General features: G+C 43.0%; 1 protein-coding gene across 1 annotated transcript; it reads left to right on the plus strand.

Moving 5' to 3' along the window:
• Positions 1-202: 202 nt before the first annotated feature.
• dvl2 (dishevelled segment polarity protein 2) lies at positions 203-20,490 on the plus strand. Its single transcript, XM_010754132.3, has 15 exons — positions 203-800; positions 6,475-6,544; positions 9,106-9,260; positions 13,584-13,693; positions 13,919-14,048; positions 14,552-14,642; positions 14,733-14,802; positions 14,901-15,040; positions 15,471-15,547; positions 15,643-15,710; positions 15,810-15,944; positions 16,265-16,396; positions 17,272-17,448; positions 17,801-18,025; positions 18,799-20,490. Exons 1-15 carry the CDS (start codon positions 640-642, stop codon positions 19,359-19,361), a joined length of 2,304 nt encoding a protein of 767 aa, XP_010752434.3. The 5' UTR covers positions 203-639; the 3' UTR covers positions 19,362-20,490.
• The last annotated feature ends 1,505 nt before the right edge of the window (positions 20,491-21,995 follow it).

Here is a 21,995-nt window from a genome sequence, read left to right on the forward strand (position 1 = left end):
CAATAACAATAATAACAATAAAAAACAACAATACTACTACTACTAATAATAATGATAATAAATAAATAAAGCATATTTTAGAAGAGTGTCAGAGAGCAGAATAAAAACTAGCTGTTCATTGTTCATTATGTCTAATATAATAAAAATGTTGAGGGGGGGGTGGAGGTACGTACGTACGTACGTGGTGGTGGTGGAGGTGGTGTTGGTGGTGGTGGGGTACGTGATGACGTCACACGCCGCGTTGGCTCGCAGGAAAGTGGTGAAAAGTTTTCGGACCCCCTCCCCTGAATGTTTTTGTTGGGGGAAAAGTTGTTGGTAGTTAGGTCGTGTGAATGTAGCGTGTCCGTCCGTCTTTTCCGCCCCTTCCTTCGGTGAAACGGGGGGAATGAAATGCGAGTTTTTCTTTTTTTAACTTTTTTTTGTGAAACTTTTTCCTCGGGACATAAAGAAACAGTCGGGGACAGCGAGCTTTCCTCGGAGCCTCACGCCGCTTTCCGCGTCCTCTGGCTCGGACTGAAAAATCTCAGAGTGGCCATCATCGTTTCACCTCTGCCGCTAGCCTAGCTGGAGCTAACACTACAAAGTTAACGCTACCTCGCCTCTGTGACTGTGTGTGTGTGAGCTAAAGCAACCGGAGACATGGCGGAAACCAAAATAATTTATCACATCGACGAAGAGGAGACGCCGTATTTGGTGAAGATACCTATTGCTGCCGAAAATATCACTTTGCTGGATTTTAAACAGGTCCTGAACAAGCCAAACTACAAGTTCTTCTTCAAGTCTATGGACCAGGACTTCGGGTGAGCTGCACTGATTTCTCACTTCAGTACTAGTTGCAAAGCAGCCTCACAATGTGGCTTATTTTCTGGTTTGATTAAATATATATTTATTTATTTATTTAAGAGGGCATGCAAAGCTTTATCTTGTGACCGGCTGTCGTGTGTTCGTCACACACACACACACACACACACATTGTGGGGTGTACAGGGTTAAATAAAAACCTGAATGAAGCCAAGGTCAACCTTTAATAACAAAGAAAGTCCTGATGATGTGTGAATATTAAAAGGTGTGCAGGCTCAGGAGACATCATCATTACAATGTCTCTGCTGCTTTTTTCTTTTTACCCTTAATCCTCATCCCCTCCCCTCCTTTCCTTTCCTTTCCTTTCCTTTCCTTTCCTTTCCTTTCCTTTCCTCCTTTCCTCCCCTCCTTCAGTCCATCATCTTGTGAAATCCTCGCCTTTTCTTTCTTTCGGGACTGAAGCCAGGGTTTTGTCTCCCCTCTTTTAACACTTTGGCCTGCCAGCCATCTTTTCATTTCATTTCACCCCCCTCCCTCCTCTCTCCCTCCTTGGCTTCCTCCTTCCTTTCCTCCTCCTTTAAGAAAGAGCTGTCTCCTCTCCTCCTATCAATTAATCTTTCTTTTTTCTCCTTTCTCTGTGTGTGTGTGTGTGGCTGCTGTGCATTTTCCTGCAGAGGAATGCATGTTTGTGGTTTATTCACCCAGCGAGACCCTTTAGGGCTTCTGTTAAATGCATTGTAGTTTTGGATGAGTGTTTAAAAAAAGCCTCTTTTTCCCCCTCTTTTGGACGATGGCACCATCCAAAGTCGGGCGACAAAAGCCTTCGACAGAGCTGGCAGGCTCGAGAGATAACCCCGTCCGATGCAGATCATTTGAATATTAATAGATCAATAACTAAAGAGAAAATCCGTGGTGAGTGCTCTTTAAAAACACAGGCGGCCGAGTCGAGAATGAACTCATTAGTTGAGCAAACAGTCAGCGAGGCCGCAAAAATGTGTTTTGATCATTTAAAACCATTTGTTCAATTACCCCCCCCCAAAAAACGAGAAGCTTTTCATCGTTTTATATCGCTACAAATCACCCTCGGTCAAACCGTGTTAAGCGCTGCAGGAACACCAGAGCGGACTAAATAATGAAAATAATCATCCGCAGCCCTAACGGGGGACATCTCGGGAGCTCGTGTGTCATTAGGTAAACCAGAATTCTTGGGACATCTCGGGAGCTCGTGTGTCATTAGGTAAACCAGAATTCTTGTGTAAATGGATTAAGTTGAGCGTGTTTGCACAGAAATAATCCGATTATTTTCATTTCAGATGAATCTACCCGTCATTTCCTCGAGTAATCGTTTAGGTCTGAGAGAAAAGGAGCCCAAGCGACGTCTTCGGATTTCTTGTTTTGTTCGACCGGAAGTTCAAAATGTAAATTAGATTAAAATGATGCGAAACACAGAAACTTACAATGACTTACAATGACTCAACCATCAAAAAAGTGACATTTTCTTTTGTTTGACACATCGATTAATCCACAAGTTGTTTAATTCCAATATTGTTTCAGTGCACAGCCATCGTCTACCACATTTATATCAATGAGGGTAGAAATATACAGCCACAAACCGAACATCTCAGCCTTCATGAAGGTCGGGTTTAGCTCTGAATATGACTTTTGTCTGTCAAATCAGATTTGGTGGTTCAGTACGGTTCGCCTGCTGGTTCCTTTGACCTCGTGTCGACCATATGACCATGAGAAAATACACTGACATGATTCTGACCACATGAATATGGTCCAATGAGTTGTGTCAACATATTTTTGAGTATTTAAAAGTCTGCTACTCTGTCTTCAATATTCTTTTTTTCAACACTCACTGAGGTTTTAAAATCTCAGCGCGTCACTGAACATGTCTGAACGTCGGGATGCGAACAGCGGCGTCAGCAACCAGGAGCCAATCACAGTGGACGGCATCATTGTAGGTTGGTTTCAAAAGCCGACACACTTCACAGTTAGATCTGTGGTAATTTTGAGAAGTCTGACAAAAAACTAAAGTACGCTGATTTGACTGACAGAACGTGAGCGGACCTGGTGTCTTCCCAACAGATGACTCGACCCTGGGCTGCGTTACGTTTAGCGAGGTGTACCTAATAAACCCGCAACAGTGAGAACACTCATGGTCTCCTTTAATTATTCCGACCTGACTAATCTTACCACAATCACCATTTCCAAGCTTTTGGAGCTTGTCCCCGTCTAACTGGACAATGTTTTTCCACATCTCCAAAGAGCCGTCTACGCCAAGTCTCAGCCTGGCGAGGAAAGTCTTCCAAAGAGAGTGTGGCAGAAAAAAGACCCAGTTCTTAACTTTTAAATTGCGCAGCCTGGCTTCACACTCTCTCATTTGAATATCTCCAACTGAGTTCAGATGAAAAAATTTCAAACATAGCTCTGAGTCAGCTGTCCAATCAAAGCAGGGACGTCTCCCCCCCTCTTTCTCTCTCTCTCTCTCCAACCCAGGAGAGGAGTGTGTAATAGTGTGTGTTTTCATTTGCCCTGGTACGAGGCCAGCTGTCGGCCAGAGCTGTGTGTGTGGCAGTGGGGGAGATCCACGGAGCTGGAACAGGCCAGGGCCGGTGCTGGAAACCTGGGGCTGGACGGAGGCCATTTGCTGGGTTGTCTGGGGTGTCCGCGGCAAGAATAAAGAGGAGAGAGAGAGAGAGGAAAAAAAAGAGATGTGTTTGCACAAAGTTATTAGATATTCTTCTGTGTGCATCTGCTGGTGAGCTGTATGAGTAAGATTGTGCTCTGGAGAGGAGATGCTGTGTTGGATTTGAGGAATTTAATGGTAGCAAAGGGGGCTGGAAAAAAGGGAAGCACGGGGTGAAAAACTTCAGGTTGTGTTAAACCCAACAGGACCCTGCATATTTTAGACTTGTTTGTGCATTATTCAGACATTTTAGAGTGTGCGTGAAATAACTCTCCACTGTGGTCACTTGTTTGTTTGGAGGGCCCGAGGAATGAAGACAATTACTCTCTCGAGAAGAATGCCGCATCTGTTTCTCGCAGCGTGTGGCCCGGGCGGACGGCAAATAAATCCGACCGAGGAAAAAGTTCATTTGTTAACTAACACAGAGTCGGCCACATGCACGGCCCTTTCCAAAGCTTCACTCTTCCTGCAACATTTCCTCCCCACACCCACACCAGTGCCCACAACAATCTGGCCGTATGCACGACGCTCGGCCACAAAACCAGCCCTCAAACAGCTGCTTACGAAAGCCCAGTGGAGCCTGACCAAGTCTCACACACGAGAGGAGGCACACTGGCTGGATGGAGCTGGAAAAACCTCTTTTGAAGCAGTCATGTGTCCTCTGTGTGGCACTTGTGCCTGTCCCGGTAAACTACTGTAATGACGTAGTGGGAGGCTGCTGGGGGGGGGAATGTTTGTCTTTCTGACAAACGTGAGGGAAGACTCACCAGACGGATGTGTCGCCTTTAAGCAGCTTTGGTCCTGTGGACACTGGGCTCTTAACTTAGAGGTTATTGTTGTTGTGTGTATTGGATTTTCATGCATCTTTAGTCGGCCAGCTTGTGTGATTTGCAGTAAAGACTCTTTTCTCTCTTTTCTGCTCTTTTCTTTGATATCAGCTGTGCTAATTCATAGCTTCACGGCTCGGGTGTTTTATAATAATATTAGAGCAGAGTGTAATACAAGTGATATAATTAGACTTTCACTACAAGTAGATTATTTTTGGATGATAAAAATTGAAGCTGAATGAACAACTGGTTGCTTCTTATGGTCGGTTAAATCACTTACAGCACTACAAAGCCACATTGAAATAAGATGAACTGAATTAACTTCACAGAGGGAAATTGAAGGCACGATGGATTAAATACTTTGAAGCTAAAAAAATTAAGAAAAAAAATGGAAACACAACTGACAGTATAAAGAATGGACGGCGTAAGCGTGACGTCAATCCCAGGTTTATGAAGAGCCACCAAAAATCGGCAAAGACGGGGATAATCAGCGGACCTGAGGCCGGCTAAATGAAGGACTGGTTGCTCAAACAAGCTACATGTAACGGCACATACCTGTCAAAGTTAATTCTGCATAACTTTAAGCCTCAATAAAGTTTGAATGAGTGAGTTAAAAATAAATTCAGTGGAGGTCGCCACTTGGAACACGATACACGTGTTGGTGACATCCCACTATGAGACCATATAAACTGGTCCGATGTCCAAAATGATGGTGCATATCAACACGGTGATATAAAATGACACATGCTGTGGTGTATGAGGATTGTCTGTGGATTCACTTCCATGCTTTCTTACGACGTCAATCCTTAGGACTGGTGTCAGGGCGTATGGTAATGGTTCGGTAGATCCTTTCTTTACTCTGCTGCCAACCTGATAGCGTCTTCTTTACCAGTGCAGCTTTTTGCTCACATGCTACTAAAAGAAGTGTATGAATATATTTATTGACTGACACATGGATGCGAACAAATGTTCTCTGTTTCTCATTAGCAGTCAACGAAACCAGGTAGCAGCTTCTGAATTTTGGCTGGTGCTTAAAATGACAAGCGTTGTCAGCGGCAGGTCGTATCAGCTGTCACTAGCGGTTGTTTTCTGGTTAAAGCGCTTTCTTCAGCCGGTGTTGGGTACTCAGCCAAAGATGTTTTGTGCAGGTAGAACAATGATGGTATAAAGAAAGGACTGCGTGTCCGTGACGTTACCCACAGGTTTCCAAAGAGCTCAGAGTGTGGTAGTTTTGGCTGTCGGCCAGATGAAAGCCTGGGTGCTCAAGCAAGGCATCTGTAATGGCATCTACCTGTCAATGGAAGCGGCCACAAAGTTAATCCTGCATAACTTTTAAGCCTTAATATAATTTGAACAGGTGAGTTATATAAAAATTCTGTAGCCAGCCTCAAATGGACGTTTGAGTGAACTGCAGTTTTTGGCATTGGCTCCAAATATCAGACTCATAACCTCCTGGTTAAACTTTTATTCACATTACATCAATAACACAAGAGTAATAGTTTTGAACTCAATTGGTAGGTCGTCAGAGTGTCTACACCTGTTATTGTAAATGTGTTGGACGCACGCTTAACATAACATTTACGCAACTAGGTAAGTATTGGATATTCAATATTTAAAAATCAGTTTGGACTCGGTGCCAAAAAAAGCTGATGAAGACATCTCTACAAAAAGCCTGAAATCAAATAAGCTACATATTACTTGGCAGCTACCGTCCTAATGTCACTTCAGCATGACTTTCTGGTGAAATCAGTTTTACAGCTGTTGTGTCCGATGTGACGTAAGCTAAAGTCTAGCCGCAGACTGATCCACGAAACACATGGAGACACATGTTAAAGGAATATGGCAAACGAACAAGAGCAGCTTGTCAAAACATATCTTGGGATCGTTTCAGAATTAAGCCCGGCGTGTGATTTAGTTGGGCCATGTTGTTGTCACAGCCTAATATATTTAACGTAATGTGTCGGGCGATGTAAACGCTTTAACTCCCCCCTCGGTTTATCTTTGTTCTTTATGACTACTCTGAAACCTGGGCGGCGTGTTCAGGCCGTCATTCCTCCACCCGGCTGTACCAGATACCAACATACCATGCCATAATGTTATGAATGGAGACCAATTTATACCTCCTGAACCTCATGTCTCTTTGTCTTTTTTCAGGGTGGTGAAAGAAGAGATTTCCGACGACAGTGCCAAGTTGCCGTGTTTCAACGGGAGAGTGGTGTCATGGGTAAGGAATAATAAACCTGTTGCATATTGGTAATAAAAGTGGGGGTGGGAGCTATCCGGACATTACTGGTGGCCATTGCTCTAAATCTATAAATGACCTCATTTCAATCATTTTCCCGCTGAGACTTATCTCAAAAGTCAGCCAGTATCACCAGCCAGGGGCTGTTTCTCAGAAACCTCTTGAGTTCCCACTGATCTTGTCAAACGAGCAGCATAAAATGAAAGATTTGAGTCATTGACTTTACGTAACTGTATATCATGTTGCAACTATCATAGACACTTTTCTAGTTCGGGATTTGGTGCTGGAGTGTATTGGTTGGAAAGAGCGAGGAAACCGGAACCAGACTGACTGTGCAGCCAGGTTAAACAGGAGGAAACAGACTCACGAGATGTGAGAAAAGAAATCTTGGAGCTCCAGCACAGTTTGAGTCTCTGCAGCCAACAGCATGTAGTTAGGACAGACAGTTAAACTGTTCACCTTCGTTGTATCTGTTAAATCGTTTGCCTGGTCCGTTTTTCTTAGTTTCTGGATGTTTTTGTCACTTTTTATTTGTAATGTGTCAAGATGGTTTACAAAGGAAAAGGTCAAGTAGAGTATACTGTCATAACATAAACATATTTTAGCCAAAAACCCACTGGGACTTCGTCACGTCGAGGGTGCAGCGCTGTTTTTAGTCTGCTCTCCCCACCAGGAGCTTTTCATAAGCATTTATCCTGCCAGACTTTATTAACTTGCTCAGATTTTTCTGGTTTATATGCTTCTAAATATCTAAATATGCTGATTTCAATGCAGTTTCTGACTTCCGGGCTGATCGTGACGTCCGTCGAAGATAGAACAGCCGGTTTTTCTTTTTCAGATTTGTGTCCATGCTGAGAATCCACCTTGTGGGGTTTGAAACATTGACCAGAACGGCCGAGATTAGGCTTGAAATGAATTGCATCCGTGCCCCGGTGGTATTTGGCTGTTAGATTTATCCGCTGGCTGTGTACGGCATGTTTCAGGGTGCCAGTTACCTCCAAGCCTAACAATTTTTGTGTGCGGTTTGTCAGTCAGATATTTTACACTTAGATTAGTCTACCGTAACACAGTCCAAAGTCCAACACACACAGAAAATAGTCCATTCTGGTAAATCCTCAAAGTTCAGTCCGTATTTTTCTTTTCGGTAAATCAACAGCACAAACAATTACAGCTCCGATTTCTGGGCAGTTCAGTTGAACACGGGGAAAAAAAACATTCAGTTTAGTTCAAAGTAACACGAACACATAAATAAATAAGCCAAACTAAACGTGCTTGTGAGAAACAAAAATTACAACTTCCAGTGTTTTCATGGCCGATCTTATCACTGTAGTTGCCCATCACAGATATTTCCCATTACGTTAAGAGTCCTAAAAAGGAGCCAAATAACTGGGAAGTAAAAGAAAATCCTGCCAATCTTTGAGTTTTTATACATGATGTGAGAGAAAGCAAGTCCTTAAACACTTCAGTCAGGACAGTGTTGCTATTTAAGCCATAAACTCTGCAGATATGACAAACTCTGAGCAAATGTGCACATTACAATGAGCCATTTTCCTCCCAGGGACGGCAAATGTTTCTCTCATTGTATTAATCGACGCTCAAGCTTGCCAGCACAGCTTGTTACCGGTTGCAGTACAAGCGACTCGCCAGGTCTGGTTTTTATACTTTTCCGTTTTGTCTCCGTAGAAGGTCCCGGCTTGTTGCGCCGCACCCTGCAGGTTCCATTTGAATAGAGACAAAACGTCAGGACTGGGGCCCAGATAAGCAGGTTTGAGGCCGAAGCATCTGTTAAGTGCATAAGAAACGAGGGGAGGCTTTAAAAGAAGGGAGGGGAGGCGGGGGAACAAAGCTCGGAGACCAGAGGGACTGATATGTGATCTGCAGGCCAAGACTGATGGAGGGATCCCAGAAGACGAGTGTTTCATAGCCATTAGCGGGGAGGGAAGAGCAGGGAGTGACTCAGTAAAGAGGCCGAGCGTCGGTCGGCCCATTGAGTAAAGCAAAGCTTGTTTCTGAGCTCGGTTAAAGCTCCAAAAACTGTCGAATAAAGTGCTCTGCTGTTGAAATTTTTCAATTTTCAACATCTCCAGCATCAAAAAAACGTCCCGTCTTCTCACATTTTAGCCAAATACGCACATATTTCTCAGTCACATTCCCCGTTCCCGTGTATGTTTTTATGGTTCGGGTAATCTGACGCCGCGTGGCATTCATCCTAATTGTTGATGTGTGTTACCTCCGTGTGTGTGTGTGGGCACTTTTGTTGTATAATGAAGAGAGACGGGTTAAGTGTAGGATAGCATTTCAGTATGCCCCTGAGACGTCCATGTGAAAAGAGTACAGTGTTTGTGTGTCAAAGTAATTGACATCGTACCCGTTTTCCCTCCCGCCTCCCTCCTCCTTTCATTCCTCTCGTTTTCTCACCCTCTCTTCTCGCTGCCCTCTCTCAATTTCTACCGCTCGTATCGTGCCAGTTTCTCTCCACGCCACATATTTTGTTTCCTTTTTTTTTAACCTTTTTACCTTCCTCTTTTCTTTTACGTGAACAGTTGGTATCTTCAGACGCTCCAGCAGCAGAGCCTCCGGTTGCAGTCGTCCCCCCTGTGGAAACGCCGACCCAGCCTTCGCCTCCTCCTCCGCCCCTCCCACCCCCACCTGCAGAGAGGACAGGGGGCATCGGGGACTCCAGACCGCCCTCCTTCCAGTAAGCAAAGCACACACACACATTTGTTTGACAGTGCTCTACATTTACCCAAAGAGGGTCCTCGCAAAGACCAAAAACCTTCTGCGAGGCTGCACGTTGAAAATACACTTGTGCTTGTGTCCCGTAGCTGTAATGTAGATACTGTATCTTTTCCTGAATATCTCAAACACTCCCAGTATCGCGTTACAACAAGAATAGCAAGAATACTACAGCTCATTCGAACCTGATCTTAGCTGGGGCCGCCCTTGTTGTTAACATGACCAGTTCTGGGAGAAGCTTCCCGTACATTGAACATACAGAGTTTAAATACATCCAGTTGTGTTTATAAGCTTGATGATATTCTGTCTATTAGTGTTTCATTAACCCCGGTTTGTCCGACTTTTTGTTGACTTTTTCTATAAGATTTTTTGGCACCGTGGCCACAAAAAAAACAAATCTCCAACCTGTTATGTGATATAGATGACGCAATGCTCTCACATGAAGAAGCTGTGAGGATGTAAATGGGAAGACAAAGGATCTAAGTGTATGTATATACACATTCACACACAGGCAGAATGACAATATTCATTTTGAGAGAAAAAACTAAAGAAAATAAATAAAACAAGTGTTTATATCCAACCGTATAACCCAACAATGTTGGTTGGCCAGTTTTTCCTCATTGCCATCTATCAGGCTTAGTTTTTATTTTAAAAATATTGTTAAACCTGCAATAATTGTTGGTTTATATGATGAACATGTTATCAAACTGTTAAGCAGATATTACCATTAGTTTGGAGTCTTATTTCATGCAGTCTGGTGGTTTCAAAGATGATATTCACTCTTCTTTTAGTTTTGTTTTCCAGAACAATGAGCCGAAAGAGGCTAAAAACTAAATGTGACCGCAGAGTCCGGTAATAATTCATCAGTACAAACCAACACTTGTCATTTGATCCATTGTTAATGTAGAAATAGTGATCATTGCGGCTTTTAATCATGTGAAACCACAAACAAATCGGTTTATTTAGACTCTTTTCTTCACCCTTTAGCTTCCATGTTATCCTTCTAAATTATCAGGAAACCATTACTGTGATTTGAATCCGGCCTGTGGTGTCCAAAACAAACTTGAGTGTCTATAATTTTAATGGCTTCTTACCACCGTCCTTAGCTCCTCGAGAAGTATGTTGTCTGGAGCTCTTCAAGTTTGGTTTAGGGGTCAAACGGAGTTCACAGCCGTCAGTGAAACCTCCCATTACAACTGCAGCGCTCTCTCATTCACTTCTTATGTTTGGACCTCGTCCTGTCCGTCTCCTGTGGCAGCAGGAAGGTGGCTCGATGTTTTTTTGTTTTTTTTTAATCCAGTTTCAAATTAAAGCAGTTTCTTTTGAACTTCACTGAATGTGTGATTTGCAGCCCGGTCGGGGAATTAACCACGCTAGTTATTCCTTTCCATGCTGCGTTTGGAGCGGGATCAACACCCTCGCTCACACTGGAAAATTAAATGTAATTCAAATTGTAGGCTCACTGAGTGTCTGATGAAGAAAAGTCTCTTTGCTTTCATCGTGAACCACAAGACTTTCTCTGTCTCCTCGCGTGAGTCGGCTGCCCCCGTCTTAACTCACCGGGGCTTTTGCTTGTCGCAACATGCAGCTGTGGATGTGATTGGTGGTCCCGTAGATTCTGACTTCCTTCTTACTGCTTTGAAATTGTCAACACATGACGATGATAAAAGTGACTTTGCTGTCAGCTAGAGCTGGATGGATATATCTGCAGATATTAGCTTATTGCAGATCTTAAGTTTTGGGTTTTATGTTGGCAGGTAAGTAACAAGAAATCCAGGTTTGACGTCATTAAGAAACAGCGTTATGGTTGCGGTTGTAGTTACAGATTGCTGTACTGACTATAACGATGATGTATAGGATATATTGTAATGGTAGATCCGAGCCTCCAACAATTTCTGTATCGTGTTCATCAGTCAAAATTCAGTCTGTGTTTTGCTTGACGGTAAATCAACAGCACAAAATAAAAGAACAGCACAAATAACTTCAACTCAACACCATTAAATAAGTAAATACATAGTTCAGTTCAAATCAAAGTGTGAAGAACTAAATGTGCTACACGGATCTTACCCGGCCGGGTTTTCCGTCTCGTCAGTCTGCGCTCTGCAGCGAAAACGATAAATAAAAATCATAGATGTATAATATAAGAGCTTTTACAAATCTAATTAATTTATAGCCTGATAATGAAACATAAATATTAGAGGTCCATTGTGTAAAATCTTGGGCGATTCATTGGCGGATTTTGTTTGAATATTGACAAATATGTTTTGTGTATAATCACCCGAGAGGTTTCTACAGTAGCCCAGAATGGACAAACCAAACATTAGCTGTAGGCAGGGTCTAGTTACTCATGTACGCTTGGAAAGGAGCGTTAAGCCAGAACTGTATTCAGTCGGCTGCAATGTGCAACTTCACCGCTAGATGCCGCTAAATCCCACAGACTGGTCCTTTTTAAATTACTTTTACATATTTCAGGTTACAGGAACCTTCTCTCACTCTCACTCAAACAAATCTCTGAATGAAAAGGTGCTCCAGGTTAGACTAAAGGACAGCTTTTAGCGTGTCTGTGGCTGTGATAGTGGTTGGCAACTGTCTGTGCTGCATGTGTTTAAATTTAACCAGCTAACGATCTGATACGAGACTGGTTGGCACCATTCAAGCTGAAAACCAGCTGCTTCTGGTCACTGGCCAACTGATTGATGTATCTCTAATTTCTGCACATGGACACAACAGAAACTTTGGGTTATTTTATTTATATTCCTCTTTGTATTACACTTATGTGGATGGCTGAGTCCTCATGGTGATGCTGCAGTCAGTCTGCTCTGTGACTTAATTCAAGCAAAAGATTATGATTTAATATTTTTAGTGGATGTGTTTGAGTCAGAACCACCGAGGATGACACAGCTGCAGTAAAGATACCACAGACAAACCGACCGACTAAATACTGTCATCGTCAATGAAATCGCTGAGTTATAACAGATGCGCAGTAATCGTCAGGTGACGGGCCACTGACACAGTCCACGCGATGCTTCCTGTCCTGACACCGAGTAGCTTGATGTTTTCCAGTTGCCGTATGATGCCGTGTTGATACATGACAGACCCCCGGGTCTCCTGTCATCTGATCTCGTCTGTTAAGATTTAAGTATGGCTGCGGGAGATAAAAGTTTCTGGATACAATGTGATGTGAGATCTCGTATCAGATCTTATCGTGTCAAGACCTGTATTGAAGTGACAAGTGTAGCTGGGATTTAATACGCTTTTTGTAGCATTTTATCCTGTGTGTTTTCCTTGAGGTGTGTATGTGTGTGGTAAGTTACAGAATAAAGTTCTTTGAATTCAGTTGGAAAAAATACTAAAGCTGCATTCAGACAGGATCAGGTTGTCTGGTGGTGTGTGGGTGGGCTGCTGCTCAGGTAATAACCTTTTAGCTTTATCGAGGCTGGTGCTCCCTCACTCACATTCACTGTCTATGTCACTGCTCACACTCTCTTTCTCAACATATCGGACACAAACCAAAAGAAACGTCTTTGTGTCATTATTTTGCAGCGAGCCAGACTCAGATTTAGAAGCCGGGTTCATGAAACAAACAAAGCCAGAACACAACAGGTAGAGTATCAGAGTTTAGTCCATCAATCCACCTCGGTCCGCCTCAGTTTTCAGCCACATTTTAAGGCTCACTGTGGAGTGGTTTGCCTGATCCAAGCGTCTAATTTCTAAAAGTTAGATCCGACTCGACTTCTCCGCCGCAAGGTTGCTTCAGTTTTTGGCGGACACCTCTGCGACCCACTCAAATGAATAAAAAAATGTTTTTTGTCGCAGTGCCGGGTCCTATCTGAAGGCCACAGTTGTCTAAATGTATTCATGAGAGTTTACAGTTTTATTCTGAAGCTGTTGAGCTGTCAGATAACCACCGTGACTCCTGAAACTCTCGTGATTGAGGTCGTGGCTGTTAAATGCTTTTAAAAGTTGACGAGGAGTAAAATAATTTGGTTCCTTTCAAGAGAAGTCATCGTCCAAAGAATGAGGAATGTGTGGAACAAAAGAAAGCATTGATTTCATCCCCTAAACTGTCCATCGTGAGTCAGACAATTTTATGGGAATGCAGTGCTAAATCTGTGGAGAACTCTTTTAAGTCATAAGACGTTTATAGGTTACTATTGTGAACGCCATATCTGAGGGGGAAACACAGTCATGCTTATCTCTTCGGTGACATTTTTCATGTAACAGTCAAATCAAATGTTAAAAAATCCGTCATGCTCTAATTCCAGCTCTGCTTCTTCTCTTACAGTCCCAATGCTACAGGCAGCGTGGAGACCTTGGACGACCAGACTGAAACCGAGTCTGTAGTTTCTTTCAGGAGAGAGAGACCTCGGCACAGAGAGAGCATGGAGCAGCACGGTGAGAAAAAGCAGATGACTTCTCTCTTTTTTTTCTTTTTTTATGACTATGTGCCATCAAGATGTGGCACCTGTCCAACATCCAAACAGTGAAAAGGTCGCGATATAATCAAAGAATGTCGAGAAGTGAGGAATGTTTTTGCTGCGGACTTGAGCAAACATGAAAATTCAAGGGTGAATATCTTTCCTCTTGTCTTTCCGGGGGCTTCTTCCGCTGTGGTCCCAGGGCCTCGTATGAACGGCCAGAGTCGACTGGAGCGCCACCTGGCAGGATATGAGAGCTCCAGCACAGTTATGAGCAGCGAGCTGGAAACCACCAGCTTCTGCGACTCTGAGGACGACGACACCATGAGCAGGTGAGAGACTGACGAAAGAGGAGAGTTGGCTTGTAGTGGTAACGTTTCGTCTTCAAATTAAAAAATACAACATGACGTGAACAGCTGAGAGCAGTTTCTGCTGTCACAGTAATTCAACTTTTTGTTTTCTGTTATTTACACTCCATACTTTGTCTCATGCGTCCCTACCCCAAGTCAAAATGTACTCCAGCTGTAGGCTGGTTAGCGGCTTTAGATCCAGCTCTGCTGTTTTTACTGCGTCCAGCTTTCTTATTAAAAGACTTTGTGCAACGTTGTTTCTTTTTTCTCTCCTTATTTCTTCTGATTGGGGATTGGAATTGACATTTTAATTTGTCTGCAGTCTGTTTTGATTTTTCTAACTCTTAAAATTTCGAGGATGAATTATGGCCTTTTTCACAGATGGGTATTTGTGGGTTTCAGACACAGAAGCGACCCTATTAAAGGTTTGCGACAGCGTGTTTCTCCTCTGACCTCTCACCTCTTATTGACCCTCGTAATCGCAGGTTCAGCAGTGCGACAGAGCAGAGCACGGCCTCTAGGCTTCTTAAACGCCACCGCCGACGCAGGAAACAGCGCCCCCCGCGCTTGGAGAGGGTACGTGCTGTTGAGATATTTTTGTGATGTGGAGGAAGTGTGTTTTTGTAAGCAAATCTCATGTTAGGTTTGTTTGTTTTCAACTTTTAGGCCTCATCCTTCAGCAGCGTGACAGACTCCACGATGTCCTTGAACATCATCACCGTCACTCTCAACATGGGTCCGTGAACTTCTCAGCTTTGAACTTCAGTGTTTTTTCTTGGAATGTACAAATGTGTGCGGTAGTGTTGACATTATTCTGATCTCTCAACGACACAGAGAAGTACAACTTCCTGGGCATCAGTATTGTCGGCCAGAGCAACGAAAGAGGGGACGGAGGCATTTACATCGGCTCCATCATGAAGGGAGGAGCCGTGGCTGCAGACGGACGCATCGAACCCGGTGACATGCTGCTGCAGGTGAGTAAGAATAACGACTGAATCAGAAACTAAAGAGTGTTTTTTATTTATATTTTAAATCGCCGTTAAGATGAACGTTCTTCTGAAGAAACACTTTGTTCTCTTGCAGCTGAGGAACAGCTCCAGTTGTAATTAAATCCTTTTGTCGTGCTGCGATATGAACACATCTGTTTGTGTTTACAATAGTTTCTTTCATTAAAAGCTAATGAACATTGGGTTAGATGTCATTTCTTCTTTTTAAATGCAACAAATAAACTCGCTTCTAATGTGTACGACAGCTATGAACCATTATTTTCTCGTTTATGACCGAAGATTGACGTTTTTGTTCGACTAACACTCTGAAACCTTGAGATATTTCACGAGACAGTAAAGCAGCGTTGTTGTCTATTATTTTTCTGATCTTTTCTGTGTTTCAAATCTTTTTTCGCAGGTGAACGACATCAACTTTGAGAATATGAGTAACGACGACGCAGTGCGGGTACTGAGGGAAATCGTACACAAGCCAGGGTGAGTTTCTGTCGTCTCATTTTAGATCGTTTCAAGTTTTCTCCGCACACAAGTGGCTGATTATGACGATTTCTTATTGGTTTGGTGTTTGTCAGGCCCATCATCCTCACAGTGGCTAAGTGCTGGGACCCTTCTCCTCAGGGCTACTTCACTCTGCCTCGCAGTAAGTACAGCTTCTCTCATCTTTACACCCTTGTCGATGAAACACCGACTTCGGATGGGGCGCAGTATCGGTTTCCTAATCTCTTCTCCACCTGTGCAGATGAACCGATCCGACCCATTGACCCGGCAGCATGGGTGAGCCACTCTGTGGCTATGACAGGGGCCTACCCTCCCTTCCCAGGCAGCTCCTCCCTCAGCACCATCACCTCCTCCTCCTCCGTCACCGAGACCGAACGTAAGAGCCTCCATCTTCTCTCTCTTGCTCATCATTGTAAAGTATCTTTTTCCTGTCACAGTCTCTCTGTCTCTCATAACCACACTGGCGAAGGAATCATCTTTCACATCTGTCTTTCTGCCTGCGTCTCTGTCGCTGTGTGGTGTGATAAATGATGTCTGCGCCTTTCCTGCCTTTGATCTCCTCCACAGCGTTACACTCCTTCCAGTTTTGACCCAGTTTGAATTTCATCTCTCAGCCACTCGTGTGTTTATCCTCAAATGTCTGCACTTCCTTCCTCTTCGGGCTCTCCTTAAATGCCCTTTCTGTCTTCCTCCCAGGTTTTGACGACTTCAACTTATCACTGCACTCTGACATGGCATCGGTTGCCAAAGCCATGGCCTCACCGGAGTCGGGTCTGGAGGTCAGGGACCGCATGTGGCTTAAAATCACCATCCCCAACGCTTTCCTCGGTAAGACTACAAGACCAAAGTTAGAGAGTACACTAAGTTTCATGAACTTTCTGTGCCTCAGAGGACTTTACAGGGCAGGCATAATGTTCTCAGAATTAAAACCGTGTGACTTGTGGGAGGGAAAAAAAACCCCTTAAGTACAAACTTGAGTGCTTGTTTTCATTGGAAACATCTGTTAAATTGGAATCACCTGCAGCTGAATCACAAGGAGTAATTGTGTAAACTACATGTTTGTCCATTTTGTGCTTTCTGAAATGAAAATGTAGTTTCGGTTTCAGCGTTTCATCATAATATAGTAAAACTTTTGCAGCTCATCAGGCCGAAATGACAGTTAATACCACGTTGCTTTGAGTACGTCAGAGGGAGGCGTTAATTCACATTAATAGCTATTTTTGAGGTTGTAGTTTGTAGTGGCTTAAGGACGGTAATGCCGCTAAATCCCTTCACTCTGACGCTTTATTGTCACAACATAATTAAAGTATTTTGTTCCGGGAATGATGCACTAAACAGACACTCGCAGCGCAGGAATAACAAGCCCGCTTTGAGCTACTTAAAGTGCAGCTTTCTTCATCAAGTCGTGTTCCAAATTTTTCTTGTGATCCCAGATTTTTACACTTAACTCTGATTTGCACTGAGACGTCTCCAATGTGAAATATTTGTTGATCTCTGCAGTTTGTGTTAATCTTCAAGACACGTTTTTAAACTCAATCACTTGTGTGTGTTTGTATGTGTGTGTGTATATTTGTTTATTATACTTTGTGCCCATACTAAACATTTATTTTTTACGATGTATGCTGAGCGTCTTCGTCACAAAAATTCCTTCGGGGTCGATTAACCTCTGTCTCGTCTTACGTGTCCACGCATTCCACCCACAGGCTCAGACGTAGTGGAGTGGCTCTTCCACCACATCGAGGGATTCCAGGACCGCCGCGAAGCCAGAAAGTACGCCAGCAACCTGCTGAAGGCCGGCTTCATCCGACACACCGTCAACAAGATCACCTTCTCCGAACAGTGTTACTACGTCTTCGGAGATTTAAGCGACTGCGAGAACTGTGAGTAACTGGAAAAACAACATCGACATCAAAGACCGATTCGGATCAGTCTGCATGAATGTTGAGCTTAATCACATTTGCACACATTCCTTTTTGTGGACACACTGGTGGGTCAAACATGTGACATTTTATTTATGGAAGGGTTTTTTCTTTAATGTCCTGCCATCCTTAAACTTAGAGTCTGCAGAAAGCGCTCGATAACAAGCACACAACTGTCCACAAAGAAAGACGAAGTCTGATGTAGATCTTTAAGGAACATTTTGTATCTGCAGACAGAGCGTCATTCATTCCGTTTTTTCAGCCTTTATCCTGCAAACAATTGTTCATCTCCTGCCTCTTATCTCCCACCCAGACATGGCCAACCTGTCCCTGAACGACAATGACGGCTCTAGCGGGGCCTCAGACCAGGACACCTTGGCTCCCCTGCCTCTCCCCGGGGCCTCCCCGTGGCCCATGATGCACACCTTCCCCTATCAGCCCTACCCCACACATGCCTTCTCCAGCCAGCCACCTCCGTACCACGAGCTCACCAGCTACAGCTACGCCCCCGGCAGCACCGGCAGTCAGCACAGCGAAGGTGAGAACAGACACCCGATCAGATGTTCGAACATCACCGAAAGACCGTGCTGTTGCTTTTTATATATTATATTATATTATATTATATTATATTATATTATATTATATTATATTATATTATCTGTTTTTGGATTGATATCTGAAATTTTCACTTCTGTAGTCACAGTTTACGTCATTTAATGCAGTAGTAGTAGTAGTAGGTCTTATTTTCTTTCTTTCATAGTGACAACACTCGAAATCAAGGATGAAACTTAACATTACAAATGAAATTATTATTTTCTTTGTTCAGTGATTACATGTTCCATGAAAATTTACAAGCACAGCAGTCCTTTAAAAACACTCTGCTCCTCTTTAATCTCCGCTGTCTGATAATGACAGACTTCGCCCTTCTCTGTCGTTCTGTCATTACAGACATGTTTGAGCTAACAGTGCCCCCTCACTCACACATGGACTGTTGTTAACCTGTGAAAGTTTGGGGCTCATGGGAAATTTAAACAGTGATACTAGGTTGTTTTTCTAATAACTGCTGAACTCATCGAGACGTAGAAAAAAAGCTACATGATGATTTTTTAATGAGGTTTTCTTGCTGAACAGAAGACAGTAGATGAGGTTTCACTTTGGCTCTCTAATATACTAAATTGCTCCAACATCTGAAAGTCAACTGCCAAAAGTTTTGCTTTCACAAACTGCAGCTGAAGATGGTTTGTTTGTCTTAGCAGCGTACAAGTTGTGGGTTTCTGTTAATGTCTAACATCATCTCGTTTCTGCCTTCAGGGAGCCGGAGCAGCGGATCGACGAGAAGCGAGGGCGAACGACGTCGCAGCACTAAAGGACCCGGCAGCACCGTGGGTGGAGGAGAGAAATCCCCCTCCGGCGGCGTCGGAGAAGGCGGCGGGGCCGACTCACGCTCCGGCAGCGGCAGCGAATCCGAATACTCCACTCGAAGCAGCCTGAGGCGCGGCCACGGTTCAGCCGCCCCCAGCGAGCACAGCCACGCCTCCTCCCAACGCTCACATCATCACCGCATTGCCCAACCGCCCCACATGTCTCCCTACCCGCCGGGTATCCTGCCTTACAACCCCATGATGGTGATGATGGTACCCCAGCACGCGCACCCGGCCATGGCGGCCGCTCACGCTCTTCCTCACACGCAGCAGATGCCCACAGGCCCCATGCACCCGGCTCTACCCCCACCGCCCTCTTCCACTCCAGGGGGACCTCCTGGTGCTCCACCCACCCGCGACTTGGGCTCCGTACCCCCAGAGCTGACTGCGTCGCGGCAGTCATTCCACCTGGCCATGGGGAACCCCAGCGAGTTCTTTGTGGATGTCATGTAGTTTTTCTGTCTGGGTGTTGAGTGACCATTCATGTGAAGTTAGTGTACGGTTCCCACTTGTTTTGACGAGGATCTGGTGGTAGCTTTTGGAGCTCACAAGGGGCCTATCGAATTCAGGGCTCTTGTTGCAAATTTGGTGATAACAGGGTTTAACATTGACAAAAGAATAAGACAAATTAAAACACAGTTAATGTGGATATGGTCTGACTGTATGTCTGCAAAGTTTCTCTCATCAGTTTTTCCTACTTTGTAGTCGGTAGTGAACTCTCAGTGCAGTACTTAAACCTATCAGAGCTGCCCGGCACTCTGATTTCTACAATCCACATAACGGAAATGTCAGATTTTAGGAAGGGAGGCACCTTCCCAAACCAGCTACTGTCAGAGCTGTCCATCCAGGAAGCGCACAGACCACAGTTTAACACTAGAGGGTGCCAGGTACACTGTGTACTTGAAAGGATACAATCCTGTATAAATATCTGGATGATCATGCCAGATTCGTTGGCAGCACAGGAGTATATCGAGTGCCTTACACTTTTTTTATTTTTATTTTTTTTAGAGACATTTTCACACTCCAGGTACATAAAAAAAAAAAACTCCTTGTTCCAGCATTGTTTGACAATGAACGTATCTGTATATATCTACTACTCCTTTTTATGTAAATGCAACAATACAGAACAAGCAAGCTCTAATGTGAAAAGAAAATAGGTCCAAAAAAATGTCAGGTGAACTTGTGTTTAGTAATCACTGTCTAGGCCTAGTCGTCAGAAAAAAAACTCTTATTGTGAGGAGTTCTCGGTGTGGGACTGTAGAGGCTTTAACGGTACTAATAGGTGAAAAGACAAAAACGCTGAAAGCGGTACTTTCTGATTACATACAGTGTATATCTTTAAGTAACTGTGATCCAAACGCCCAGCTCCCCATGCTTATTTTTATGTTACTGACTTGCATTATTCACCCATTTCATTTTTTGTATGAGTGACTATATTAAAATCATGTATAACCGAACTATTAAGGTGCTAAATGAAGATTCAACATTTTCAAAAAGAATGACATTGACAGTGTCACATTGTTTGATTTCATATCGCCACCTTTTGTTTGTGTATTTGAGAATAAATTTGATACTTACATACTGTGCAGACTTATTATTTCAAGAGGGGGTTTGAAAGTAGTCACGAATGGAGCACACGTACGAGTACACAACCATCCTGTAGTGGTACTTGGAGGAATCTCAGAAATAATGTTTTTTTAAGGTAGGTAGATTTAAAAACAAGAGATCACATCTGATCAGATATCAAGAGACTGAGGTAGACAGAGGTGGATATCTGCATTTTAGTTGCCGTAATGAAGTTGTACAATTTTATGAACATTTTCTAACTTTTTACTTGCACGAAAGCACCAAAAATCATTCCCAGATTCACGAATTGTCAAATTGAGGGACCAGTGGTGAAGAGTACCTCCGTAAGCAGTATTCAGTTACTTCAAATTGCTGCTTTGCACTTTTATCAGTCAGATGCACGATACACATGCAAGGAATTTGACTGCGGATATAGACACAAATACAGCTAGAAACAAAGGGCGCTACAGCGACAAGACAAACAAACATTAAACTACTATGTAGAGATATATAATCAGTAATATTTGTAGACAGAATAATAAGATATTGCAATAGTGCAGAATGCAAAGGATGCTTAAAAAATGTGGTTTATGTAGCAGGTTGTTTTGTACATGAGGTTGGTAGATAGGACAGTATGAACAACATTGTATATAAGTGATGTTCACATGTTTAAAGAACATAAATCATGATCAGTTTATAAAACATGTTGCCTTGTAGTGTAGATATTGTTCAGTAATATCTACATTTTCAGCTTGTTTTTAAAGTCTGAATTTTGATGCTGAAAAAATTCTGTATTAGAAATTCATATTCAAACTCAGGCACAGAAATACTTCCATAGCCTTGTTGCAGATTAAACTGGACAACTGTATATGATGAAGCAGGAAACTTTACAGCTCTGCCTACATGTTAATGAGTGTTTGTAGTACACGTATTGCTAACACCACTGCCGTTACATGAGTAATGTTTGTAATGTTTGTACAGCACCACCACAACTTGTTATACCTGCTTCACAAACTTTTAAAGGTCCAGTGTGTAGGATTTAGTGGAATGTCGCAGGGAAGTCTCACCCTCAGGCATGTAGGAAAAACTGCAAAATTTGTTAAAAGAGCAAAAGGGTATCCAAAGTAACCAAAGTATTTATTTGTCTGTTCTGGGCTACTGTAGAAAAATGGCAGACTCCATGTAAGAGGACCCTCTCTCTCTGTAGATATAAAAGACATTAAAAAGACAACAATTCTTATTATCAGATAGATAGATAGATAGATAGATAGATAGATAGATAGATAGATAGATAGATAGATAGATAGATAGATAGATAAGTAAAATGTAAAGATAGATCTAAATTTAAATATGTAGAGAAAAATCAAACATTTGTAGCAAAATTAAACATTTGCATCATAGGATTTAGATATGTAGAGAGAAATTAAAAAATGTGCAGAGGAACTAAACATTTGCATAGAAAATAAATAGATAAAAGTGCTAAACTTCTGTACAAAAACTATATAAAAAGTAGAAAGTGAC

The sequence above is a fragment of the Larimichthys crocea genome, chromosome XIV (genome assembly GCF_000972845.2).
Source record: "Larimichthys crocea isolate SSNF chromosome XIV, L_crocea_2.0, whole genome shotgun sequence".
Taxonomy (NCBI): Eukaryota; Metazoa; Chordata; class Actinopteri; family Sciaenidae; genus Larimichthys; species Larimichthys crocea.